This window comes from Pseudonaja textilis, chromosome 1 (genome assembly GCF_049901715.1).
Source record: "Pseudonaja textilis isolate UNSWEBS1 chromosome 1, rPseTex1.2, whole genome shotgun sequence".
Taxonomy (NCBI): domain Eukaryota; kingdom Metazoa; phylum Chordata; class Lepidosauria; order Squamata; family Elapidae; genus Pseudonaja; species Pseudonaja textilis.
This window is the reverse complement of record NC_141990.1, coordinates 165035113-165059898: the sequence shown is the minus strand read 5'-3', so window position 1 is coordinate 165059898 and position 24786 is coordinate 165035113. Positions and strand designations below refer to the sequence as shown.

The window sequence follows — 24786 nt, the reverse complement described above, 5'->3', positions numbered from 1 at the left end:
TTCTGTGAAACTTTGCATTGGCAATTCAGTTATATATGCATAATATTTCTTTTGGCTTTGTATAATAGCATAATTTAAAAAATTAATAAAGATAAACTTGTGATTAGCATTTAGATATCCTTTTAAAAATGAATATAATTGATGTTTGAAAAATAAGAAAATATTTAGGATGTTGAAGAAAATGTTAGATTAACAGAGATAGAGAATGTCAGTGACAAAGAATAAACAAATGAAAATTCCTAGTACCACTCAAATTTTGGAATTTTATTGGGATGAATTGTGATGTAAGAAATTAAAGGCAAATGTGTTTCCTATTGACATAAATCATTTTGCTAACATTTTAGGGCTGTTTTAACCCAGGTTGGAAGTCTTGGGATGATTTGAAGTACAACTCAGAATAGCCCTCGATGCTTGACCATTCCAGCCAGTTTTTCTGGGATATATACATTTAGAATCCTACATAACCTACTAATTTCAGAAAAAAAGTGTAATTCTTAGTGTAGGTTTTATTGTCTAAAAATCAATTATATAGAACATTGTATTTTATAATATACTATGAAATATGTATATATCATCTAAATGCACTCAAATATTGATATCTATTCTGACATTTTATAATCTGAGGTTTGATTTGTTCTTTGGAAGGAAGTTCTGTCAATTAGGAGTTTTCATCTGGTCTGTGTAGTACTTCAATAACTGTCTTTCTCTCTGCCTGAATTGAAGCTTTTCTCACCATTATAGTAGTGGCCAGATTAAGAAATTTCCAATTAATTATGAATCAAGTGGTTCAGGAGACAGTCCTTTTCATTTATTCATGGTTACCTAATAGTAGGATGAGGCAAAATTGTATTATTCTATTTCCAGGCTAAAATAACTTTTTAAATTTTAAAATCAATAGTTTTCTTCTTTTAAATCAGTACTATATACTTCCTGCTCTCCAGCTGCCCTCAATCTCCCACATTGCCTGTGGTGGAGAGTCTCAGCACTGTTTCCTTGGAAAGACACCCAGAATGGGTTGAAACTTGCTAGACAGATGGTCTTGCAAGTGCGAGAATAATAATTAAAGCATTATTACATGCACTTGTGGGAATAATAATTCAAACCTTCCTCACTAATTCCTTCAAGAAATAGAAATAAATGTCAGTTGAACAAGGTAAGAGCTCTAAATAAGTTTGACTGAATTAATACAGGCCAAAAGAAGGGGTTGCAAATCAGAGAGAGAGTGGTAGGAAAAACTTGCCCAGATGATTGCTGGCTTTTCATGAAAAATGTACTCAGGGCTGCACACAACTCCCACAATGCTTGATAACAACAAAGATCCAGGATCTGGGCTCATACAGCACAAATTTGTGACAAGACTGCTTACTCATGAACTTGTTAAATGAGAACATGAGATCTTCCTCTGACCTATTGGATTGCAACTCTGATTTTTTTTTACTTCAGCAAAGCTGCAGCTTTGAATCAGAATAATACCAGTAATACTACCCTGAATATCTGCCTTCTCCATATATAGTACATGAAAATTAAATTTAAGATTAAATGTTCATTTGACAGTAGCAGGCATTTTGAACTTTTGAAAATTGCTCTAAAAATCTTATTTTTTACACACACACGCGCACACACATGGAATATGCAAGCCATGCATAATTCATGTGTTTGGGGCTGAAAGTAAGTACAGCTATGATGTTTGTCCCAGTGGTGGGTGTTAGATCGGGTAGATCGGTTCCAATCAGAGATGCGAGACCAGTGTACTTCAAGCTCTTTATTTCATTGAATAGACCTGTACAAGATCTTGGAGCCGCGGCAGCCCTTCATATAGGGATTGCTCACGGCTTGTCGGCCAATGACAGTACTTTGAATCTCCCGCGATCGGCTCGGCCAATCGCGGTTGATTCCAAGTAAGCCAATCACGGTTGTTGAGTCGGCCAATCAGAATGCAGTTCGTATGGACCAATCAGAATTTACCTTTTGGAGTATGTTAATACAGAACAGTGGGATTCCATTTTTTTTATTGCTACTGGTTTTATGGGCGTGGCTTGGCGGGGGAAGGATATTGTAAAATCTCTTATCAGAGGTGGTATTTGCTGGTTCTCCGAACTACTCAAAATTTCCGCTACTGGTTCTCCAGAACTGGTCAGAACCTGCTGAATGCCATATCTGGCTTGTCCAGCACTTTATTTGCTTTTTTAAGCCAGGGAGTTCCTGAGCCATTCCGAGATTTGCTGCCAGCTGCAGATACAAACATGTGTTTGTGCCCACTTCAGGGACTCAGAGTCAAAGTCTGATATTTCTGCTTAAAGTATTTGGCATTTCAAGTGCAAGTAGTCCTTGGGGAAATCTTGTGATCTCACTTAGTGTTCTTTAGGCAAATCATTGCAGATATTAAGTGAGACATCACCTGATTGTGACCTGCAATATCACTTCCACATTCTCCATTAATTCTTAACTAATTCTTAATTAACAATTGTTGGAAGCTGGTTATGAAGCACCTAAATAGCAATCCTGTGACTGTAGGATGCTGCAACTATCCTAAATGCATGTCCATTACAAAGCACCCGAATCAGAGGTGGTATTCAGAAGGTTCTGACCAGTTCTGGAGAACCGGTAGTGAAAATTTTGAGTAGTTCAAGGAACCAGTAAACACCACCTCTGACTGGAGATTTTACAGTATCCTTCCCCTGCCACGCCCACCAAGCCATGCCCACAGAACTGGTAGTAAAAAAAATTGAATCCCACCACTGGCCCAAATGGTGATCACATATCAATGGGATGCTACAATGATCATAAAAGTGACAATTGGTTGTGAAATTGTTTTTTTAATCATCATAAAATTTAATGGTCGCTTAATAGGCAGTTGTTAAGCGAGGACAGCCATTGTATCTTTTAAATGTATGGTTTTTTTAATTGATCATAAGCTATGCTTAACACAAATACAAATGCATGCTTAATCTTACATGCTTTTTCCTGAAATGAAGCAACTAAGAGGGCAGAGAATAATTTTATACATATTGTGAAATTTAGAAAAATATAGACTAGATTAGATTGAATAATATATTCAATGGCTTTGTAGTTTCTTTATCTTGATATAAACTAGTTTTGCATCAAAAGTTTCATGTGCTAAGTCTGCATTTCCCCCCAAATTTATTCAAAAGAAAACACCTAGAATTTACTAATGGGTAACATTTATATTAAGAACCAAATGATCTCAAGTGGTTAAGACATCAGAGTAAGGACTGACTGGGCAGGGATGGGCGGGTAGAGAGGGGCAGGGCCAGCCAGAGGCATGATTTGCCTGTTCTCCGAACTGTGCAGAATCATAGAAACTGGTTCTACATAAATGGTCCAAACCAGTTGAATCCCACCCCTGACTGTCTTGTAGAAGTCATGTTTACACTAGCATGACAGCAAATGATCAGTGTCTGCGAAGAATATAAATCTTTCCAGTCAGAACTGAAGAAGCTTCTTGGATGAGAAGTGAAATGTCTTCAATGAAAAACAAGAAAGTTCAGTTGCCTCTTGAAAAAGCATCTTTGGGATAACCATGACCTGGATGACTGAGAATCTCTATAGACATTCTTTAATTTGTTCTTTTTCTATTTTTGATCTTAACAGAAGTTTTTATATTTTAGCAAATACATGTTCATATCGGTACATAATTCCATTTTAAATTTTGTTACATGTTATTCTATACCTGGAAGCTTTTAATCCACATTAAACTTGCCTTTTAATTGTGCATAAAAAACCGTTGAAAAATTAATCCCTCTGCAGCCAATTGTTCTCTTGCTTTCATCTCCATTTTCCTGTGTTAGCAAGTCTTGATATTAGCAAGTCTAAATTTTTTTCTTTGCTTGCTTTTTCTGTTCTATAAGATGCTTCTTGTGCTAAGGCCAGTAAAACTACTTTTAGGCACAATCTGGATTTACATCTGTTCCATAATTTATATCTGGCCATCATTTTTATAGCATAACTTCAGGATCTTGGGCAGAATTAGACTGAGGTCCTTCCCTCAAGTTCTTATTTTCTTTTTATTTTTACTTACTGAAGCCCTCCATCTTCTTCAGAAGATACATAGCGTATCAGAAGCAGCATTAAATGCCACAGAAGTCATACAGTCTTGTCTCTAGGCTCACCTTTTGAAATCAGGAATAGACGTGATTCATAATTGGATTTTATTTTATCAGGGATAAAGGAAAGCAAGATACATATAAATCCTGAAAAATAAATTTATAAAGAGAATTTGTGATAGTTATAAAACAATTCGCCTTTGCCCATTTTTAGTTTTAACAGTTTTATGTGCACTGCAAGGTCCATATATTAGCGGCTGTACTTCCATTTGAAAAAAAACCTGAGGAAACCAAAAAAGATACAGGAGGCACCAGGACAATCATAGTGCTGTAGGTAAAGAAGCTTCATATGTTCTTAATATATGAATATCTGTATTTCTATTTTTTCTACTTTGCTACAAGGAGATTGTGTGATTTTTCCCCTCTCTCTATCCAGTCTATATCTAGACTGAAATAATTGGCCTTTTTCTTTAAGTATTTAGTTACCTGCAATTGAAGGTACCCAGAGCAAATCTTAAGCCTTGCTCCTGGATCACCACTTAATTTGATGAAAAGCAGAAGTTTTGCTAATTAAATTGTATTTCTGGATTTCTGTTAGGATTATATATACATTTAATGTTGTTTAGCATTGTACAATCTTTAAAATTCACATAATTACAGTATTGATTTCATTTGGGAAGCTTGGCATTTTGCAAGCTTTCTTTTAATAATATGGGCTGCTTTGAGTTAGTTTACATCAAAAAGTATCTGCAACAAAAACCAGATCCACACACGAAGGTTCAGTGTAACTGATTTATTGGTAAAGGTCTATGTGCAGGATTCTTCTCAACTAAAGGTCAGCACCAGGTTAGCGTTAATAAGGGTCATGGGGAGATTGGACAGATCATTTGTGGCTACGTAGTGATTCTAGGCTGATCCCTCTTTTCTCCTCTTCCCTTGGCTCTGCCGGTCGTTCTCCTATAAAATGAAGTACACAGACAAATTGTGATGATGATAACAGTTCATCATCCATAAACCCTATAAATAGGGTTTTTTATTTTACTTCTTGAATAATGGTATTGCAACAAGTTTCATGTGACAGAGTTCACTCTTTTGCACAACTTGTACAAAAGCCCCAGTTTCTATTGCTCCTGGACATCATAGTCTATAACTGTATTGGTTGTTTTTTTAAAGATAGGACTCTAGCACTGTATCACATTGTATCATAATCATAGAGACTATAGCTGCATGGCAATGTATGGGCTTTGCATGCTGAAGGACCTGTATTACTACCTATTATCTTTAGCTTTAAAAAAGGGTTCTTGGAACTGAATTAGAAAAGATCTAATTTCTGCAGTTTTGGATAGCTGCCAGAAAAAAAGAAACAATACTGGTCAAATCAGACTCTTGGTGATTCAGCATAAGGCATTCTGTTTGTATTCAAGTAATTGCATTTTGTAAGCAGAAAAATGTAAACCATTTGAGATCCATTGGCCTAAATAAACCAATATATTTCTGAATTACTACTATAGCAACTTTCTATTGCCCCAAAGATAGTAATCATCCTATCTAAATGCTAAGCAGTTGACTCAGTTCAACTACCTCCCCTTAGTCTTCCTAAGATTAACAGCGAGTAGTAGTGGGCATTCAGGCATTTCAAAAAGTCCCTTAGCTGTAAGATATAGTACATTGTATTATTCCACATGATTGTTAAAATAACACAGGAATAAACTTTCAACTTATAATATCTTCAAACTGCTTCCTTGCAGTATTACAAATGGAGCCAACTTCAAAAACCCAAAGACCTGGGCTATTGGAATGCTTGCTTCAAATTCGATTGGGGCCATATTGGGTTGGAACTAGAATTAGTATTCTTTTTTATTTATTTATTTGTAGGTTGTATGTGTATCACTGTTCAATGACCATGGATTCCCTCTTTTTTTTTTCCCGATTCAGCACTGGCAACAGTGCTTCCAATGAGGAATTCAAAGTTTAGAAATCAGAGTGTCTCACCTGGTGAGAGGTGTCACTCCAACATATATGTTATTTGGCCATGCTTTGTTTTAGATTCACAGAAATTGATGATCCAGAGACTGGAACTCCCTCCTACATTATCTATATAATGTTGAACCCATACTGCAATTTGAAAAAAATAAATAATATCAAAACGCAGTAGCTCAGTCTTATTCAACCATCTACAGGCATTTAGTAATGTGACTGTAATATGGTAGTAATGACATGCCATGGATTTGAGTGCTGATGGCTGAAGGCTTAAACTGGGAAGACTAGCATTCATTTACAAGTCAATGAGTGATGTTGGACCAGTTATTCTTCTTGTGCAGCCCACTAAACAATGAGACTAAAATGGACAGCCTTGCATAAATTTAGTTGATTGTTTATTAATTAATTCTTACTACTGAAAAACTAATTGCTGTGCATGTTACTATATTGAAGTCAAGTATAAAACTTTCAATATATATATTTTTTCTTCATATCCCCAAGATAGTGCTTTCTTACTCATTTCTCTATCCAACCATGTTTCAGTTTTTTTCAATGGGTGGGAAAGAACGTCTGCAGCATGTTTCAGTTTACTAGTGATTTCTCTTTCCCTTCTTAGTAGAAGAAAAATTATAAAGGACAAGAAGTATGGCAGATGATAGGAAAGATGAAGCTAAGGCACCACACTGGACTTCGGGTCAGATAGCAGAAGCTTCTTCACATCCACATGCCGCAGAGATGAAGGAACAAAGTGGCACAGGAGAAGGACTGGTCAGAAGTTCTAATGGGTTTCCATACAAAGAGGATGAAGCTGGAGAATATGGTGCACTTGGACCACAGAGTTCATATTCCAGAACCAAAGAAAATGGAATCAATGGAGAACTAACTACAGGAGAGAAAGACACTGCAGGTAAATTATCAAAAGACTACTCTTTTGTTCTTGAAATTCTTGCTTTTACGGGAGAAAGCATTGCAGAGAATATTTTTCTAGGCAATAGTATCCTAATAACTTGAATCAGTTTAGGCTGCTGCAGGTAACATAGTTATATTGTTAAAAAACACCTGTGCAGGGTATTTGAATTGGGATCCAATTCAGAAAGTAGGAAGAATGCACTGTACAGAAAGAAAGGTGTTTACATATAGTTGCTCTTAGGTGTAGTCTTTAGTATTTTCAGGCTAGAAAGCCAATGAGATCTTAACAAGGACTTATGGTACTATCAAGAGCTGACTGTTTCCTAGTATCATTCGATTGCTTATTGTACCCTATGACTATTATTAAGTGTTGTACATTATGACTCTTGATGAATGTATCTTTTCTTTTATGTACACTGAGAGCATTTGCACCAACACAAATTCCTTGTGTGTCCAATCACACTCGGCCAATAAAGAATTCTGTTCTGTTCTGTTCTGTTCTAGTCTAGCCTAGCCTAGCCTAGCTTAGCCTAGTCTAGTCTAAACATTGGGCTGAAATCTTAATTGCTGAATAGAATCAAGGTCTAACTTAAACAAAGTCATGCTTCTTCCTTAAACTCTAGTTTTCGGAGTGCAAACAATGGTAGACTTTATAAAAATGAATTCTGTGCTACTTGAAAAATTGTTTTATAGCAAAAAAGAAATGGATGTTAGTGTATCATTATAGTTATAAATGCAGCTACAGATATTTTTGTTGCATTTATAATAGAATTAACTGAAGTATACATTGATGAATACATGGCCTGATTTAGGGGGCATAGGGGAATGATATTGAAGGTCAGGAGGAAGAGCCTCTACCAAAGCAAAGGTTGGATAAGAGGTTCAATTCAGGTCAAGAAATTAATTTGAATAAATGCCTCAGGTCCCTCCCTAGATCACAGGAAAATAATGTTAGATAGGGGGAAGCACATTCAGACTAGCAAGAGTCTACTGCAGGCACTGTTGGTGTTAAATAAAAGTAGTCCTCCCCTATATGGAATTGGTTTCTTAGTCTTTCCACCTTGCAGAGTCAACACTTGCTTTGATTAAAGCCTCAGCAGACATTTACTATTAATGGCAATACTATCTGATTTTCTTTTAGTAGTTCCAGATTGCCTTACTTACATTCTTCATGAAACAAATTTATCAATAAATGATAACAGATCTTAGTCTATTCATGCAACATACTGCAATCCTGGCATAGATGTTCTCCTTCTGCAGAGGCAGATCTATCTTAGTGCCTTCCAACCTTCCATAACAGAGCTCTATGAATAAACAGATATGGAGAACATATTGTCATAACAGCCCCTTGTCTGCTGCATGCTGTTTTTAGTTTTAGCAAAAGAGAACATTTTTAATGGTGGGGTACATCTCATATACTTTTGGATGTGGAGGCCAGGTTCAGGAGGTAGATAATAATCTCAGGCTAATTGTTTGGTTTGAGCTCAATAACTCTTGAAGTTTGCCATTCTGAGGCAAAAAATTGTTTCATTGTACTCAGAGATATACAAGGGGTTTTGTTGTTGTTGTTACCATTTTTTTTTTCAACACCCCAACCTGCCTATGAACCCCCTAATTGCACTCGTAAAAGGCATCAGACTCTTGTCAGGGTTCCAAAAGATGTTTAATTAATTCATGAGCCAGGAATGTTTTGACAGGTCTATTGAATAGGGCTTGACAGCTGACAGGAATAGGGCTTTTCTTTGAAGTACTATATTGCCATCCTAAAAAGTCAATGAAATCATTCATTCCATGGCAAATGTTGTTAGTAATTACAGCAGGAAGATTTCTTGCCTTTAGGTGTTTGGCAATTATACAGATTCAAGCAGTTTGATTGCTTTCCATTTGCTTCCTTATTGTTGTTAATGATAAGCTTAGTTGCCGTTACAAATCCAAATGCAAAAACAAAAACTTAACCCCGACGTAAGTATGCTCAGTTAGAAAAAAAACTAAACTATATTTGATCTAGCATTTCATGTAGTAAGATATAAAATATACGGTTCTTCAACATAAGAAAGAGTGCTTGATGCACTACATCCAAGCAGGATGGAATGTTTTAGCCATCAGGAAGAAGAACATTTTCTGAAGAAGAAAAAAAGTACATCTTGGAGAATATATGTGAGCAGGAGAGCTAAGACCTGATCTTCAGAAATTAAGAGGAAATTCTGATGAATGAATTACGTGAGCCTCCAAAATTTGAGATTACACAGTTAAAATTATATTTTTTGTCAATGGCTTAATTTTAAATAAGAATAGAAATTAATCCTTTCCAACAATGGGAGATTTTTGTGTCATAAAACAGCTTCAAGGTGTATCATAAGATATATTACAGCAGCAGAGGTAGAAGAATTGGCATGTTAAAGCACATGCTCTGTGTGCATGAAAGAGCAACAGTAAACAGCAGACATGGGCTGATTTTAGAAAGTATTTTTCCAGTGAGTGGGAAATAACTTTTCTATGAATAGAAGAAGTTTTTTGCTAGTTGAGAGGCATCATTGGATCATTAGTATCATTAAAATTATTAGTAACTTATAGAAGCCAATAGTCAACTGGAAAATTACATATTACTCAATTGAGCGCTATATTTTTGCAGCCCCAAACCCAGGGGTGGGATTCAATTTTTTTAACAACTGGTTCTGTGGGCGTGGCTTAGTTTGTGGGCATGGCTTGGTGGTCATGTTATTGGCTGGGTGTGGCCAACTCAACATCACTCACATCGAGGTACCATCTCCTTGCCTGGCCTCTCATGACTGTGGGGATTCTGCAACAGTCGTAAAGTGTGAAAAACGGTCATAAGTCACTTTTTTCAGTGCCACTATAACTTTGAATGGTCACTCCACACAAGCAAAGTACCAGCAAAGGAGGAAAAAAAACTCCAGAGATGTTCCTGAGACAGGAAGTCTAGTCCTGCCAAGAATATAATAAGGGTTAATGGAGAGGCAGTTTCTGTAAGCAACACCAGAATGTTTCCTCCCTGCCTTTCTTACAGGATTAGGCCAGTAATTTCTTCTAACAACCGGTTCTGCTTAGAATGTTAACAACCGGTTCTAGCGAATAGTGCAAACTGGTAGAATCCCACCCCTGCCCAAACCACTATACTATGTTCAGTTTGACTACAAAGATAGATAGATAGATAGATAGATAGATAGATAGATAGATAGATAGATAGATAGATATGTTTTTTATAACAGAATACATCTTTTAAACAGTGTACACTAAGCACTGTAAATTCATCTTTCAAATATAAAAAATAAGAGTAACTTTTAAAAACTTTACATTAATATTTTGTAAATGGATAGTGACCAGTGTAGAAATATATTTGTTTAATATAATGTGAAATATATCTGGGGGACACTCCTTATAGAAAACTAGTTAGGTATATATTTGAAAAACAGTAAAATATCCCCCCGCTGGGAAGTTTTTTCTGTATTATTTCCTTGCATTTTCTTTATAATTGGAAATAACATTTAATCTTAGTTTATTTTTATTGGAGCAAGCTGTCAATGAATCATAGTGTAACTTGTCAGGAAGTTTCAGCTGAAACTAGGACAGGGGAACAATTGTAGATGATGACTTTTGGGTTGGTGGGTATGGTAGCCTTAGTCTCCTGTACTCTTCCTCAAGTAGTTTTATTACTATTAAAGTGGCTGCAGTTTTGTATCAATAGGTCTTTTCTGCCTGCACTATTTTATAATGATGGGTGCATGTTTGACTTGATCTGTGTATGTGTAGGTTGTACGTAGCATTGTGAAAGTGCTGTCACATGGTGAGTCTAGAGTCCCTCTTTAGTGCCATTTTACCAAGGCTATCCATGCAAAGTTTATTTTCTTCTTAACACATTCCATTGTATGTCTTCAGGGCATTATGTTTTGTAATACGATTTTGAGTTTATGATTAAGTATACTTTTTAAAAAGGTAGTTCTATTGGAGTTCTGTAGCATGATTAGAACAGTGCATGCTGTCTTAATTATATAGCAATAACAATTCAAAACTATAACATACATCCTCTGCTACTGTGACTCCACGTAGATTGTTTAATAGAATAGAATAGAATTATTTATTGGCCAAGTGTGGTTGGACACACAAGGAATTTGTCTTGGTGTAAATACTCTCAGTATACATACAAGAAAAGATACATTTGTTGAGAACCATAAGGTACAACACTTAATGATAATCATAGGGTACAATAAGCAATCAAATCAAACTAGGAAACAGTCAATATAAATAGTAAGGGTACAAGTGACAAAGTTACAGTCATACAGTCATAAGTGGAAGGGGATGGGTGATAAGGAGTGATGAGAAGATTAACAGTAATAGTAGTACAGACTTTGTAATAGCATGCACTGTTCTAATCATGCTACAGAACTCCAATAGAACTACCTTTTTGTAATAGTTGAACAGTGTTGAGGGAAATTATTTGTTTAGCAGTGATCGCTTTCAGGAAAAAAAAATATTCTTGTGTCTAGTTGTTCTGGTGTGCAGTGCTCTATAGCGTCGTTTTGAGGGAAGGAGTTGAGACAGTTTATGTCTGGGATGTGAGGGGTCTGGAAATATTTTCACAGCCCTTTTTTTGACTCGTGCAGTGTACAGGTCCTCGACTGAAGGTAGGTGGGTAGTAATTGTTTTTTCTGCAGTCCTAATTATCCTCTGAAGTCTGTGTCTGTCCTGTTGGGTTGCAGAACTAAACCAGACAGTTATAAAGGTGCAGATGACAGACTCAATAATTCCTCTGTAGAACTGTATCAGCAGCTCCTTGGGCAGTTTGAGCTTTCTGAGTTGGCGCAGAAAGAACATTCTTTGTTGTGCTTTTTTCATGACGTTTTGGATGTTAGGTGTCCATTTTAGGTCATGTGATATAGTACAACCTAGAAATCTGAAGGTTACTACTGTTGATACTGTGTTGTCTAGTACTGTAAGAGGTGATAGTATGGGAGAGTTTCTTCTAAAGTCTACCATCATTTCTACGGTTTTGAGTGTGTTCAGTTCCAGATTGTTCCGGTTACACCACAAGGCAAGTTGTATAACCTCCTGCCTGTATGCGGATTCATCATTGTTTCAAATGAGACTAGTCACTGTTGTGTCATCAGCAAACTTCAGTATTTTTACAGGTGGATCGTTTGAGATGCAGTCATTGGTATATAGGGAGAAGAGAAGTGGAGATAGCACATAGCCTTGAGGGGCCCCTGGGCTAATTGTACAGGTATCAGCTGCCTAGCTTCACCTGCTGCTTCCTGTCTGTTAGGAAGCTTATGATCCACTTAAAAGTGTGTTCAGGTACCGCTAGTTGGTTTAATTTACTTAGAAGAATGTCTGGAATGATGGTATTGAATGCTGAACTGAAGTCTACAAAGAGGACCCTTGCGTAGGTATGTGGAGATTCAAGGTGTTGAAGGATGTAATGCAGCAGCATCTGTCGATCTATTGCTCGGTATGCAAACTGCATGGGATCTAACAGCGGATCCATGATGGTTTTCAGATGGGACAGCACAAGCCTTTCAAAGATTTTCATAACTACAGATGTTAGAGCAACTGGTCTGTAGTCATTCAGTTCCTTGATGGAGGGCTTCTTTGGCACTGGGATGATAGTAGAGCATTTGAAGCAGGAAGGGACACAGCACATCTCTAGTGATCTGTTGAAGATTTGGGTGAAGATGGAGGCCAATTGGTCAGCACAGACTTTTAAGCAAGAAGGAGTTATCTTGTCTGGCCCTGGTGCTTTTCCTGGTTTTTGTCTGTGAAATAGATCTTGCACTTTTTTTCAGTGATCACCAGAGGTTGTGAACCCAATGGCTTGAGGCCAGTTGTTTAGTTTAGTTTATTGTCATTGCACCTCGTACAACGAAATCAAACACCATCTTCAGTGCACATCATGACCATGAAAATAAACACAAACACACATCCTTCACACTCTACACATTGAACCGAAACCCCCAACGCTGCACTATACAGTAGAATTCAAAAGAGCTACTGCCCTGGGATAGAAGCTTGTTTTTCAGCCTGTTTGTCCTTGTTTATATTATTCTGTACTGTCTGCCAGATGGTAATAGTTCAAAAAAGGAGTTCCCAGGATGAGATGGATCTTTGAGAATGTTTTGAATTTTCTTAAGGCAGCGGGAGCTTTAAGCTCTTCCAAAGAGGGGAGAGGGCAACCAATGATCTTTGGGGCAATGACAGTAACCCTCTGGAGTGCTTTCCTATCTGCCACTGTGCAATTGGCAAATCATACAGAGGTGGAATAAGTTAAGATGCTCTCTATGGTGCAGCAGTAGAAGGTCACCAGCATTCATTCAGTTGTGGTTTTCTGAGAAGTCTCAGGTAGTATAATCTCTGCTGGCCCCTTTTGACCAGTGCTGCAATGTGAGCACTCAAGGTCAGATCCGCTTTTATGGTAACACCCAGAAACCTAAAACTGGCCATTTGCTCCACTCGGTCTCTATTGATAAGCAAGGGCTGGAGGTCTGATCTGTTCCTTCTATAGTCCACTATAAGCTCCTTGGTCTTATTGGTGTTGAGAACCAAGTTATTGTCTCCACACCATGAAAGCAACCAGTCCACCTCATCTTGGTAGGCAAACTCATCCCCCACACCCCGGAGATGAGTCCCACCACTGTTGTATCACCTGCAAATTTAGCAATAGTATTACTAGTATGAGTGGGAAGGCAGTCATGCACTTAAAGAGTATAGAATAAGGGACTCAACATGGAACCCTGTGGTGTACCAATGTTAAAAATAAGAGCTGAAGAGATATGATTATCTAATCTGACCCTCTGTGAGTGGCCAGACAGGAAATCCATAATCCAAAGGCAGATTGAATGAGAAGGTCCAAGGTCCAGAAGTTTAGACACTAGTCTATGTGGAAGAATTGTGTTAAATGCAGAATTAAAATCTACAAAAAGCATCCTCACATAGCTCCCCCGCTGTTCTAGATGAGTCAGAGCAGTGTGAATAGTGATGGCTATAGCGTCCTCTGTAGATCTATTTCTTCTGTATGCAAACTGGTGTTTATTAAATGTATGTGGAAGACCAGAAATGATGTGCCAGCAGACCAATTTTTCAAAGCACTTCATGATGATAGGAGTGAGTGCCACTGGTCTGTAATCGTTGAGGTTATTGATAGGGAACTTCTTTGGCAGCGAAACAATGGTGGAAGCCTTCAAACAAGATGAAATAGTGGACTGGGATAAAGTCCGATTGAAGATCCTGGTAAAGACTCCAGCCAACTGATCAGCACAATCTTTAAGCACACAGCCAGAGATACCGTCAGGACTGGCAGCCTTTCTAGGGTCCACAGCCCTCAGAATACACCTCACCTCCTGTTCCTCCACAATGAGGTGGGGGCTACAATTGGCTAGTGGTTGTATTTTATCTGTCTCTGATGTCTCCACTTCAAAGCGAACAAAGAAATTATTCATTGTAGGAGGCTTGGCTGTTGTTGGTGTGTTTGAGATGGGCATTGTGGAGATAGGTGGCTGTAGTTTCCTTTCAGACCTGCAGTAAAACACATTCAGGTCATCTGCTAGTTGTTGATTTCCTTCTGCCTGGGAAGGAGGTTTGCTGTAGCCAGTGATGTTTTCTGTAGCCAGTAAAATCCCAACTTTAGAAGCACTTGGTAGTGCAAAGGAAATTTATTTCACATATTTCCCACATGAGTTTGTTTGTGACTGTTATGGTATGTGGGAATGACTTTGGGAGAAAGGAGGAAAAGCTGTGGCCTAGACCAGAGTTCCCCAACCTTTCTGCCTTTGCAGGCTGAAGGGGAAGGAGAGAGAGAATGATTCCATGTGAGCGGTGGGCAAGTGTGTGCACACATGCAACTCCATTTGCATGAGCATGCACATATGCAGTTTCAATTGTACAAACATGTCTGCAGCTCCATTTTCATGAGCAGTGGGCATGGGCGCCTACTGCTTGCACAAATGGGGTGCGTGTGCAGATGCTCACCCGCTGCTTGCACGAGTGGGAATTGGAGTGTGCTTGCCCGCCACTTCTGTGGCATGGTTCTGAATGGCTCTAGGCTGGTAGTGGACTGCGTCCCAAGGGTTGGGGAGTCCTGGCCAAGTCAACAGACTGACCTGATCAATGAATTCTGAGACTGAAAGAGGGGCGGTGGTGGAGAAAACACCTCAGAAGGGACTTCCTTTTTTATTTTGTGCCCTTTTCGGAGCGTAAAAGTAAGGAAGGGGAGAGGTCCTTTCAAGCATGCAAAATTCTTTTAATGCAATCTTATAATAAATATAAAACTAGTATAGGTAGTCCTCTACTTAATGACAACAATTGAGCCCAACATTTCTGTTGTTAGGTAAAGTAGTTATTAAGTGAGTTGTGCCTCATTTTACTACCTTTCTGCCACAGTTGTTTTAAATGAATTACTGCAGTTGTTAAGTGAATCTGGCTTCTCCCACTGACTTGTATTTGTCAGAAACCATCTGGCAAGATTACAAATGGTAATCGCTTGATCACAGGACAGTGCAACTGTCATAAATATGTGCCAGTTACCAAATACCTAAATGTTAATCATATGACCATGGGGATGCTGCCAAGGTTGTAATGTGAAAACTGGTCATATGTCTCTTTTTTCAGTGCAATTGTAATTTTAAATGGTCACTGAACAAATGGTTGTAAATTGGGGACTACCTGTAAATCGTAATCGGCTTCTTTTCTGCACTTCCTCCAAGGCTAACATCAATTTTGCAAGTCTCAAGGCACCCTTTTCTTCCTTCACCTTTGTTCTCCCAAATCTAGGGAGGATCCCTTCTGAGGCTTGTTCTTCACATTCTCATCTTCCAATATTCTTTTACAATTTAACTAACATTCTTCTGTTTAAATGCTTTATGACTGACATGACAGATTTATTTTTCCATGGAAGAGTGATTTAGGGAGAAGTCATTTTCATATCCTGCAGTAGACTCTTCTTTATGAATATATTGAAATTCTTTCTAGTGAAATTGAATGATCTTTAAATTATCCATTGGATGATGTTTAATTTAATTTTTTAAATTAAATATCATCCAATGGATAATTTAAAGATAATTTAATTTTCCGTTCAAGCATATTGGCACATTGCATTTAAAAGTCTAAGTAATATGATGCCATATGATGAAACATCAATTTCATTGTATATGATTATTTTAAATAAATCAAACAAAAAATATAGTTCAAGAAGCATTTTATGGGCCATAGATGAATGCTTCTTCTTGCTGGTCGCAATATGTTTTTGTATCTAACCTCTCAACACTGATTTATTATTTTTCTTTGGTTCATCTCTCTTGACAATATCTGCAAAATATTGAAGATTGTGAAGTCCACCATTTGCAACTTCAATTCCTAGCCACCATGCCCAACCAGCCCTATTACATCGATAATGCCCATGTAAAAGAGGGAAGGATCTCCTATTTTAAAATAACATTGTATCTATCAAGTAGAATATAGATGAGCTAATCAGATTTAATATTGCAGAATACCATTACTTTCCTTAAAACGAGCATCAAGAATTGAGAATATATTTAGCTCCAAGACTGAACTGAGTAGCATAATACTGTATTTTGGGATCAATTAGAGATAAAAAGGTTTTACATCTTGCACTCTATCAGTTCACTTATCAGCTGTTTTCTCTTTATAAAATTACAGCAGCTACTCAAAGTTGCTCTGTACTTATTTTGAAGAGATTTAGGGCATTAGTATTGTCATCTAACATCTCGTAAATTTGGCTTGATTTTTTTTCAACACATTGTCCTTTGTTACGTTTTAAGACGGTTATTCTTTAAATATCATCCTGATTTGAGGAAAAGTGGACTATTTATAATTTAAATATGTAAATAATATTCTATGAATGAAATCAAGTTTTTATCATTTAGGACTGTGATTCCCTAAAAATCTTCAATAAATAAAAGGCTTCTCAACAGGAGCTCAGAGCTGCCAGACCTGGATTGTAACAATGCTGATGACAGGTAGTGATGATCATTGGCAGCAAAAGGTTAAGAGTTTTCTGCATCTCTTTGAAGTCATCTAATGGTTGCCTGGATTTTTGTAGCCCATGTCTGATGGCATTAATCCTGGTATCATTCTTCTACTTCATGGAAGAGTGGAGCATGAGTGCATAGTGAGTAGTTAGGTAGCACCATCTTCTGGACAGGGTCTTCAATTCTCTTGTTATTTTTGCTTAATCAGGTTTTTGTTCTGGTCTTTGAGGAGTGCAACAATTAAACCAAATACATTTATGTATTTATGTAAATAAATAAAAAATACTTTTCAGATTTTTCACCCTATTCTCTATACATTCTTGAATAGTTAGTTTGTACTTTACACAGACAATGTTCAAGGGCAGAAAATAGATATTCTTTGGCCAAGTGAACTGACTTTATATGTAGCTACAAATCAGTGGTGGGATTCAATTTTTTTTATTACTGGTTCCTTGGGCGTGGCTTGGTGGGCATGGCGGGGGAAGGATGCTATAAAATCTTCAGTCAGAGGTGGCATTTGCCAGGTCTCCGAACTACTCAAAATTTCTGCTACCAGTTCTCCAGAACTGGTCAGAGCCTGCTGAATACCACCTCTGCTACAAATGGATTCTACTGCATGGGCTGGATTCTAATATCTTTATACCAGATTCAGTGGCTTCTAATAATACAAGTTTTTATTTGACAGTTAGACAGTAAGTGAAATTTTCCCATAGTGAACTTGAAAGGTTTAGTTTATTCTAGGAACATTAGTTTCATATTCTTCTACTGTGATATTTGAGAATGTGAAGCTGCCTCCACCAATTGTTAGTGATAGTAAAACAAAAAACAAAAAACTTAATGCTGGATGAATTCAGAAGTGTGGCTCTAATTTACTTACTTACTTCTAGGAATCAATCATGTATTTATTTATTCATATTTAGCATATGATGTGACATATACTATACAAACAAACAAACAATAAATAAATCCATTTATAAATCCTTTCTAACTTTCTATATCTGTGAGGGTGTTTAGATATCCAGTGCTGGTAAGCTTGGCAATGCTTTATTCTGTTTTTACTGCAGCATTGCAAAATTTGTCATATGATTAAGTTTAATTGGCATGTTTAGATTAGAAAAATAAAGGCTTGTACTTTATGATTAATTGAGAACATTGTATATTAAAGATCCATGCTTTTACAGTTGATATTTTACAAAACAATAAATAGGAAACAACTTATTTAGGCAAAAATGACTTGTTGGTTAGCTAAGAGTAACTAATACAGTAAAATTCCTAATTTTGTTTTTGTTCATTAAGTCTGTCAAAACTGAAATTTTGGGAATAAAATGAATATATGGTATGTTCCCAATGTCAGAATCGTCTTCTCATCCATATAAAGGATGAAAGCAGTACCACTATCGGTTGCAGATTATATTTACTTCTTCACATTGTGGCATATATATATATAATAATCATGCTTGATATTTTAAGAATATTGTAAAATTATATTTTGGATTAAAGATGTTTTAGCTTATCTATACTTGTAGACACCATTCAGAAGGAATCAGAAAACACCTATTAACATCTGCAGGAAACTTACACATGCTTAATACTGATACAAAGTGTGAATATAAAACTTGATACAAGGATTGGTTTACTTCTTCTAAAAGTGAATATATTTAGTAGTAAATATTTGATAAATGTCTGGACCAGATTACAGTGCCTAGTCCTCAATTACAATGTAGAGAACTGGGATGATCATCAATTAATGGATTAATTCTTAACTGTATCTCCCTCTATTATATGGATTAAAGTTGTTCATGTAAGCAAGATGATTTATATACTGTAAATAGTATAATGAAGAAATATAATATATAAGTGGATCCATAATATAGCCATTTTTTATTTACTTGGTAATAGCAATTCATCATAAGTTGCACAGTGGTCAGTGTCTGAGAATGCAAAATTCATGCTTATTTATAGCTGTTAAAAAATGTTTATGACATTTTTGAAGTGAAATGTTTATTTATTTAAACATTTTAAGCACAAGCATCCAAATTGCAATCATATGACTGCAAGAATTGGACTGCAACAGTTGTAAGGATGAGGACCAATTTTAAATCAGTGTTGTCATAACTTCAAATAGTTGCTAAACAAATGGTCATAAGTCAAGGACTACCTTTCTTTTTTCTTGGAGTTTTTGTCTGTCTCTTACTACTGCCATATAATCCTGGGAAAAGATGCAACAATTTTAAAAAGTTTCAGAAAGACACTATGTTTATGTTCCTAATTATTATTATTTTCATATAAATGATGAGTATGTGAAATGGTTCACATATATTGTTATATATACACTCAAATCTATCTATCTATCTATCTATCTATCTATCTATCTATCTATCTATCTATCTATCTATCTATCTCTATCTCTATCTATCTATCTATATTTGAACATAGATCTTTTTAACATTTATATTTTATTAGTTTTACTAATCTAGGTGTTATGTTAATATATATTGCTAGTCTGTGTATGATATGCCGTCAATAGATAGATGGATGGATGGATGGATGGATGGATGGGCAGGCGGGTAGGCAGGCAGGCAGACAAACAGACAGACTGACTGACTGACTGACAAATGTATTCCTAAGCAATTGTTTGGAATCAATTTTAAAGAGTTATATAGCTTTAATGCATCCTGCCCCACACTCTGTCCCACATTCTTCAACATGTCAGTTTTATATTCATGAGACAGGTCCAAAATTAAATGTGAATTAAATGTTTAGTTGAGTTTATGTAGAATCTCTCTTCAGACCTGCCATGTTAGAGATGACGTCCTCTGGAAAGTTTGAGATTGGCTGTTGCACATTCCCCTTCCTGCTCTCACACCATTTGCACCTCTGAGTCACGAACCATAGCATTGTATTGTTTAAATTGTCACTCATCAAAGAGGGCTTAAAATTGGTTAGTCCTCAATTTGATGGTGCCGATATAATTTGGGATTCATTTAGGATATTAACATCAATGGATTAAACAGTCTCTAAAGTTGTTTAAAAATTGAGTGACGTGTTAGTACTAGATGTGGACCATGAATACAGTCAGAAGAATGCTAGTTAGAAATCTAAAAATTCAACAATTCAAATTGTAATCTTTTCTTTATTTTTGAAGGCTTCCCTACGATAATTAATAATTTTTATTTTTTTGTTACTTTTAATAAGTGGTACATGTAGTCCTCACTTAACAACCATTTGTTCATCGACTGTTCAAACTTACTATGACAGTGCTGCATAAGTGATACCTACAATCAGTCCTTGTAATTGTAGCTGTCGTAGCTTCTGCACAGTCACGTGATCACAATCCAAGTGCTTGGTGCCTGGCTTGCAGTTATGACATCACAAGGTCCTGTGGTCATATGGTGGTCATTTGCAACCTTTACTGCCAGCGAAATCAATGGGAAACTGACAGGATATCACAAATGGTGACCACATGCTGTCACACTTAACAATATTGTGGGATTCATTTTAACAACAACAAACAGGTTAGTGCTGCAACTGCCATCACTAAGCAGCATAGTTCATGTGACATCTACTTTATGACCATGTTGCTTAGCAGTGGAAATTCTGGTCCCAATTACAGTCATTAAGTGAGGACTATCTGTAATATGCACAGTGAAAGGTCCAAATGATATATGATGCCAGTAGTAACTCTACTGTTTTGATAATATGTGAAGTGGTTTTCTCTTTCTAGCTCCTCTAACAGTTAGCAATGAATGAATTTAATAAATTCAGTGCAGGAGGCTCTAGTCTAATCTATAGATGTGTATTATAAAATATTGTTTAATTTTTGTTCTTGTTTATTTAGATACCGTTGGAACTAGATTAAGTTGGAACTAGAGGCATGAAAGCCAATTAAATGAAGATGTTTATAGCTTCATGTCCCTGGATTAAGAAATCCAATTTAACAGAAGCCATGACTTAATATGATTTCTGAATTTATATGTGTTTGCAGAATAATTCATAAATGTATATACAAATTTAAGCATTAAATTATTATAAGAAACTGATTTCTAAAAATATTTTAGAAATAATTTTTATAATTTTGTTGAGAGGGGATTCACTTTCCATTTATCATTTCAGAAATAAAGGATTCTTTTTAGTTTATAGCAAAACAAAGTTTAAACAGTTAGCTAGAAAAATTGCTACATTTTTTATTCATATTTTTGTTGACAGGCAATACATTCATTCCTGGAATAGTTCTATTTTGAATGAAACTGACTCAAGAGATTTTATTACTTTTTTTGTTTCACTCGCTTTTTTTTTGTTCCTTATTCTTTATTGGTAGCCATAGACTTTTAGGAAATTCATATTTCCAGAAGATGTTGGTAAGATATTATAGTCCTCTGCTATTTTGTTATCGTCTTTATAAACTCAATTTTTACTAAAGGCATCTACATTTGTCCAATTTTTATTTCTTGAAAGCCATCAGAAATTAAAAAGATTGTTGGGTATCTCACTTACTGCCTCATTTCTCTGATTAGTTATAAACACCTATGGTGCAGGGTTAATATCAGAGGTGGTATTCAGCAGGTTCTGACCAGTTCTGAAGAACTGGTAGCGGAAATTTTGAGTAGTTTGGAGAATTGGCAAATGCCACCTCTGACTGGAGATTTTACAGTATCCTTCCCCTGCCACGTCCACCAAGCTACGCCCACAGAACCGGTAGTAAAAAACATTGAATCCCACCACTGGTTAATAAGTAGCCATTCTAGAATCATAGAAATATAATACGTTCCGAGTTAGAACTGAAACAATGAAAACAACCATCTACATAAGCAAGCTGTTGCCATTCCTCATCTGAATGCAGCTTTTCTCTTTGGTGTTGCCATGCCAACATTTCAGTGAGCTGTCTGAAATTTCAGTTTAAGCTCCTCTGAGATAAAGTAGGCAGAAAGAGAGCTTATTTAGAATTCAAGAGCAGACCCATGGCCAACTGCATTGTCTCTTTGACTAGTCAGAGGCGACTCAATTTGCTCAACAAAAGATGCAAAGCATTGTTTTCAGCAGTAATGGCATATGGTTGAAAGACAGTGGATGGATGGATGAAGCTAAGAAAGAAAGGGGATTTCTTGTCAGCATCATGATTTCCAAAGGTTTACTCTTCCAGGCTTTGGACTCGTGCTGGAGCCCAATTTATTGCCATGCATAACTAAAGTAAAACATTCTGGATTACTTACCTTCTCTCTTCTTCTTGAGTTAAGCTTCAATTCTTTTAGCTTTTTTAATATAAAAAGGGAGCATTTACTGGGAATATATTGAATATTTCAAAATTATGAGAAACGAAAGACCTGGAAAAAAATAGAAGCCTATGATTAAAAAAAGTGTTCTCAGATCTATCGAGAGGCTTAGTTATGTACCAGGAACTTTTACATTCCCTGAATCAGACCTTCACTTTGGAAGGAATCTGTTCATCAACTGCAAGAGTTTGATCCTTAAATAACACACTCTAGTTGCACTGAGATTAAAATTTCAGAATTCAAAGATGAGGAAACTGGAGATTTAATGTCCCAACAGATCTGGAAGATGTTAGGCTGAGTAAAGCCTTGCCATAGGAGAAAATGACAGCAAGTGTGTGTTATGAGATCACACTATGGCTTGTGATTTGCATCAGATACAGTATAAGAAAGTAAGTGTGATTATACTTGGTGGCATAATCACACACTTCAACATTTTGACAGCATCATTGGTGGTTATGGATGCTGCTGGTACTCTGTCTTTTCTCAGAAGGATTAAATATCAGGAAACATTTCATTCAATAACAAAGAGGACATTGGGGAATTGCATTAAGAATTCTGGGTAAAAATACTGTATAGGAGGTGGCCAAGGCAGGTGATATTCCCAATTAGATTATTTCTCTCCATTCCCTAGATTTCCTTGAAGTCTTCCTGCAGGCCTTTTCAGAAATAATAGAAGCAGCAGCATGCATCTCTGTCATTCCTGTGAATTAATAGTTTGTGTCTCTATGTTCTTCTTCTGCCTGTGTCAGTTATCATCTGAGCCTCTCAGAAGCCATGGTGGTGCACACAGTGGTTAGAATGCAGTATTGCAGGCTGATTGTGCCCATTGCCAGGAGTTCTGTCTGGACCGGCTCAAAACTGACTCAGTCTTTCATCCTTCCAAAGTCAGTAAAATGAGGACCCAGATTGTTGGAGGCCATATGCTGACTCTGTACATCATTTAGAGAGGGCTGCAAAGCACTATGGAGCAGTATATAAGGCTATTGCTGTTGCTATGGTGGTCATAGGAGAATGGCAGCACCCATTAATTGGCTTCATTTCAGCCAAGAACTACTTCAGTTAATGAAATAGGGGCTATACATGTGTATATGTCTCATTCACACACACAGCTCATTAAAACTTTGAACACTTTGAGCTTGATTTATGCAGAATCTGCATTTATGAAAAAAATTCTAGGCTGATTATAAATCAGTAGAAATAAATCATTTCTGTATTTCTAATGTATTTTCTGTTTGATCAGAAAGTTGGTTTGTTTTCTGTAGTTGTGAAGAGTTGAGTAAAAGACTGTGGTATATATCATAGAAATTATAGAAAACCAGGAAAATTATATTTTTATCCTGCTTTTCCTCTTAGAGCTCAAGCTGCTTATATGTAAATCTTCCATCATGTTATCCACACTGCATCAGCCATATGAGTTTGATGGATTGAGGGGGGAGGGGGAATTTCCTCCTTTTTATATTTCTATTGTGTCTCTTATATTGTGTGCAGAATCAAAATTGTTTCATTCTTAGTACAGTCCTCAGGAAATATTATAATCAACAGTTGAGGATTTTCAATTAGATAAAAGTTCATCATTAATGGTAAATAAGCAAAAATTGATTAAAATGGATGGAATTGAAAGGCTAGTTGGAAATAAATTATGAAATCTTGCATGAAAGGATAGTTACAAATTTCTAGTGAATAACATTAGACATATTAAAGTCAAAGCCAGTATATTCAAAAACTATTTCCTGAAATCCAAGCCTAACAGTGGAAATACAACCTTGGGCAGTTTTGTTTCCTCAATACTCTGGACACAAGCTGAGCTAAAAACCCCAGATTAAAGTCTTGGAAAATAGTGATGATCAATTGTGCACTACACCCATGTAGTGATATTGACAGGTTGCTCTTGCTATGAATGGAATGCTGCAAGTGCAGCAAACAATTGAAGAAGCAAAAAGAACCAGAGCTGAATATACTACGGGTAGCTAGGAAGATAAACTATATGATCTAATAAAGGAAGGTGTATTGAAAAGCAGTGTAACTAAAGATGTACTCAGAATGAGCAGCTGGTGCTGTGAAGGCAAAAATGGCAAAAGAGGCCATTCTGTGGCCAGCATTTTAACAAATATAGATCAAGTGAATGCAGAAAAAGATAGTTGCAGTGATATCAATAATGGTTGGCACATTTGATGCAGTACCAAAAGATCTGGAAAATCACTGAGACATGATAGGAAAGGATAAAATCTCAAGTCAATCACAAAAAGTTGCATTGTTTTAGATTTTTCTCTCTTTCTGTGAATGTGAATGATTATCTGTAAGGTAACAGAGATAGTAATTGTCATCATTCTCCGCCTCCTCCTCTCCCCCTCCCCCTCCTCTGCTATTCTCAACAATTGTGCTGTCCAGATAGTGCATATCAATCCTTTTTAAATATTTACATGTATGTACATACATACATACATACATACATACATACATACATACAAACATACATACACATTACAATAAGTGTGCTTAAATGAGCACATTTATAAGAACAAAGAAATGTCCAGGATTAGTTCTATGTTGAGTTGCTTTTTAAAA

At 36.5% G+C, this 24786-nt stretch overlaps 1 protein-coding gene across 25 annotated transcripts in view; it reads left to right on the top strand.

Annotated features, from left to right (window-relative positions):
- MAP2 (microtubule associated protein 2) overlaps positions 1-24786 on the top strand; it is a 254639-nt gene that overhangs the window by 153954 nt on the left and 75899 nt on the right. For 22 of the 25 annotated variants that reach the window (XM_087919627.1, XM_087919638.1, XM_087919636.1 and 19 more), the window contains one exon: positions 6661-6951. In XM_087919627.1, coding sequence (XP_087775753.1) covers positions 6690-6951 — 262 coding nt within the window. In that variant the 5' untranslated portion in view covers positions 6661-6689. The remainder of the gene's footprint in view (positions 1-6660; positions 6952-24786) is intronic. The other 3 variants (XM_087919629.1, XM_087919625.1, XM_087919632.1) reach the window with 1 other exon arrangement.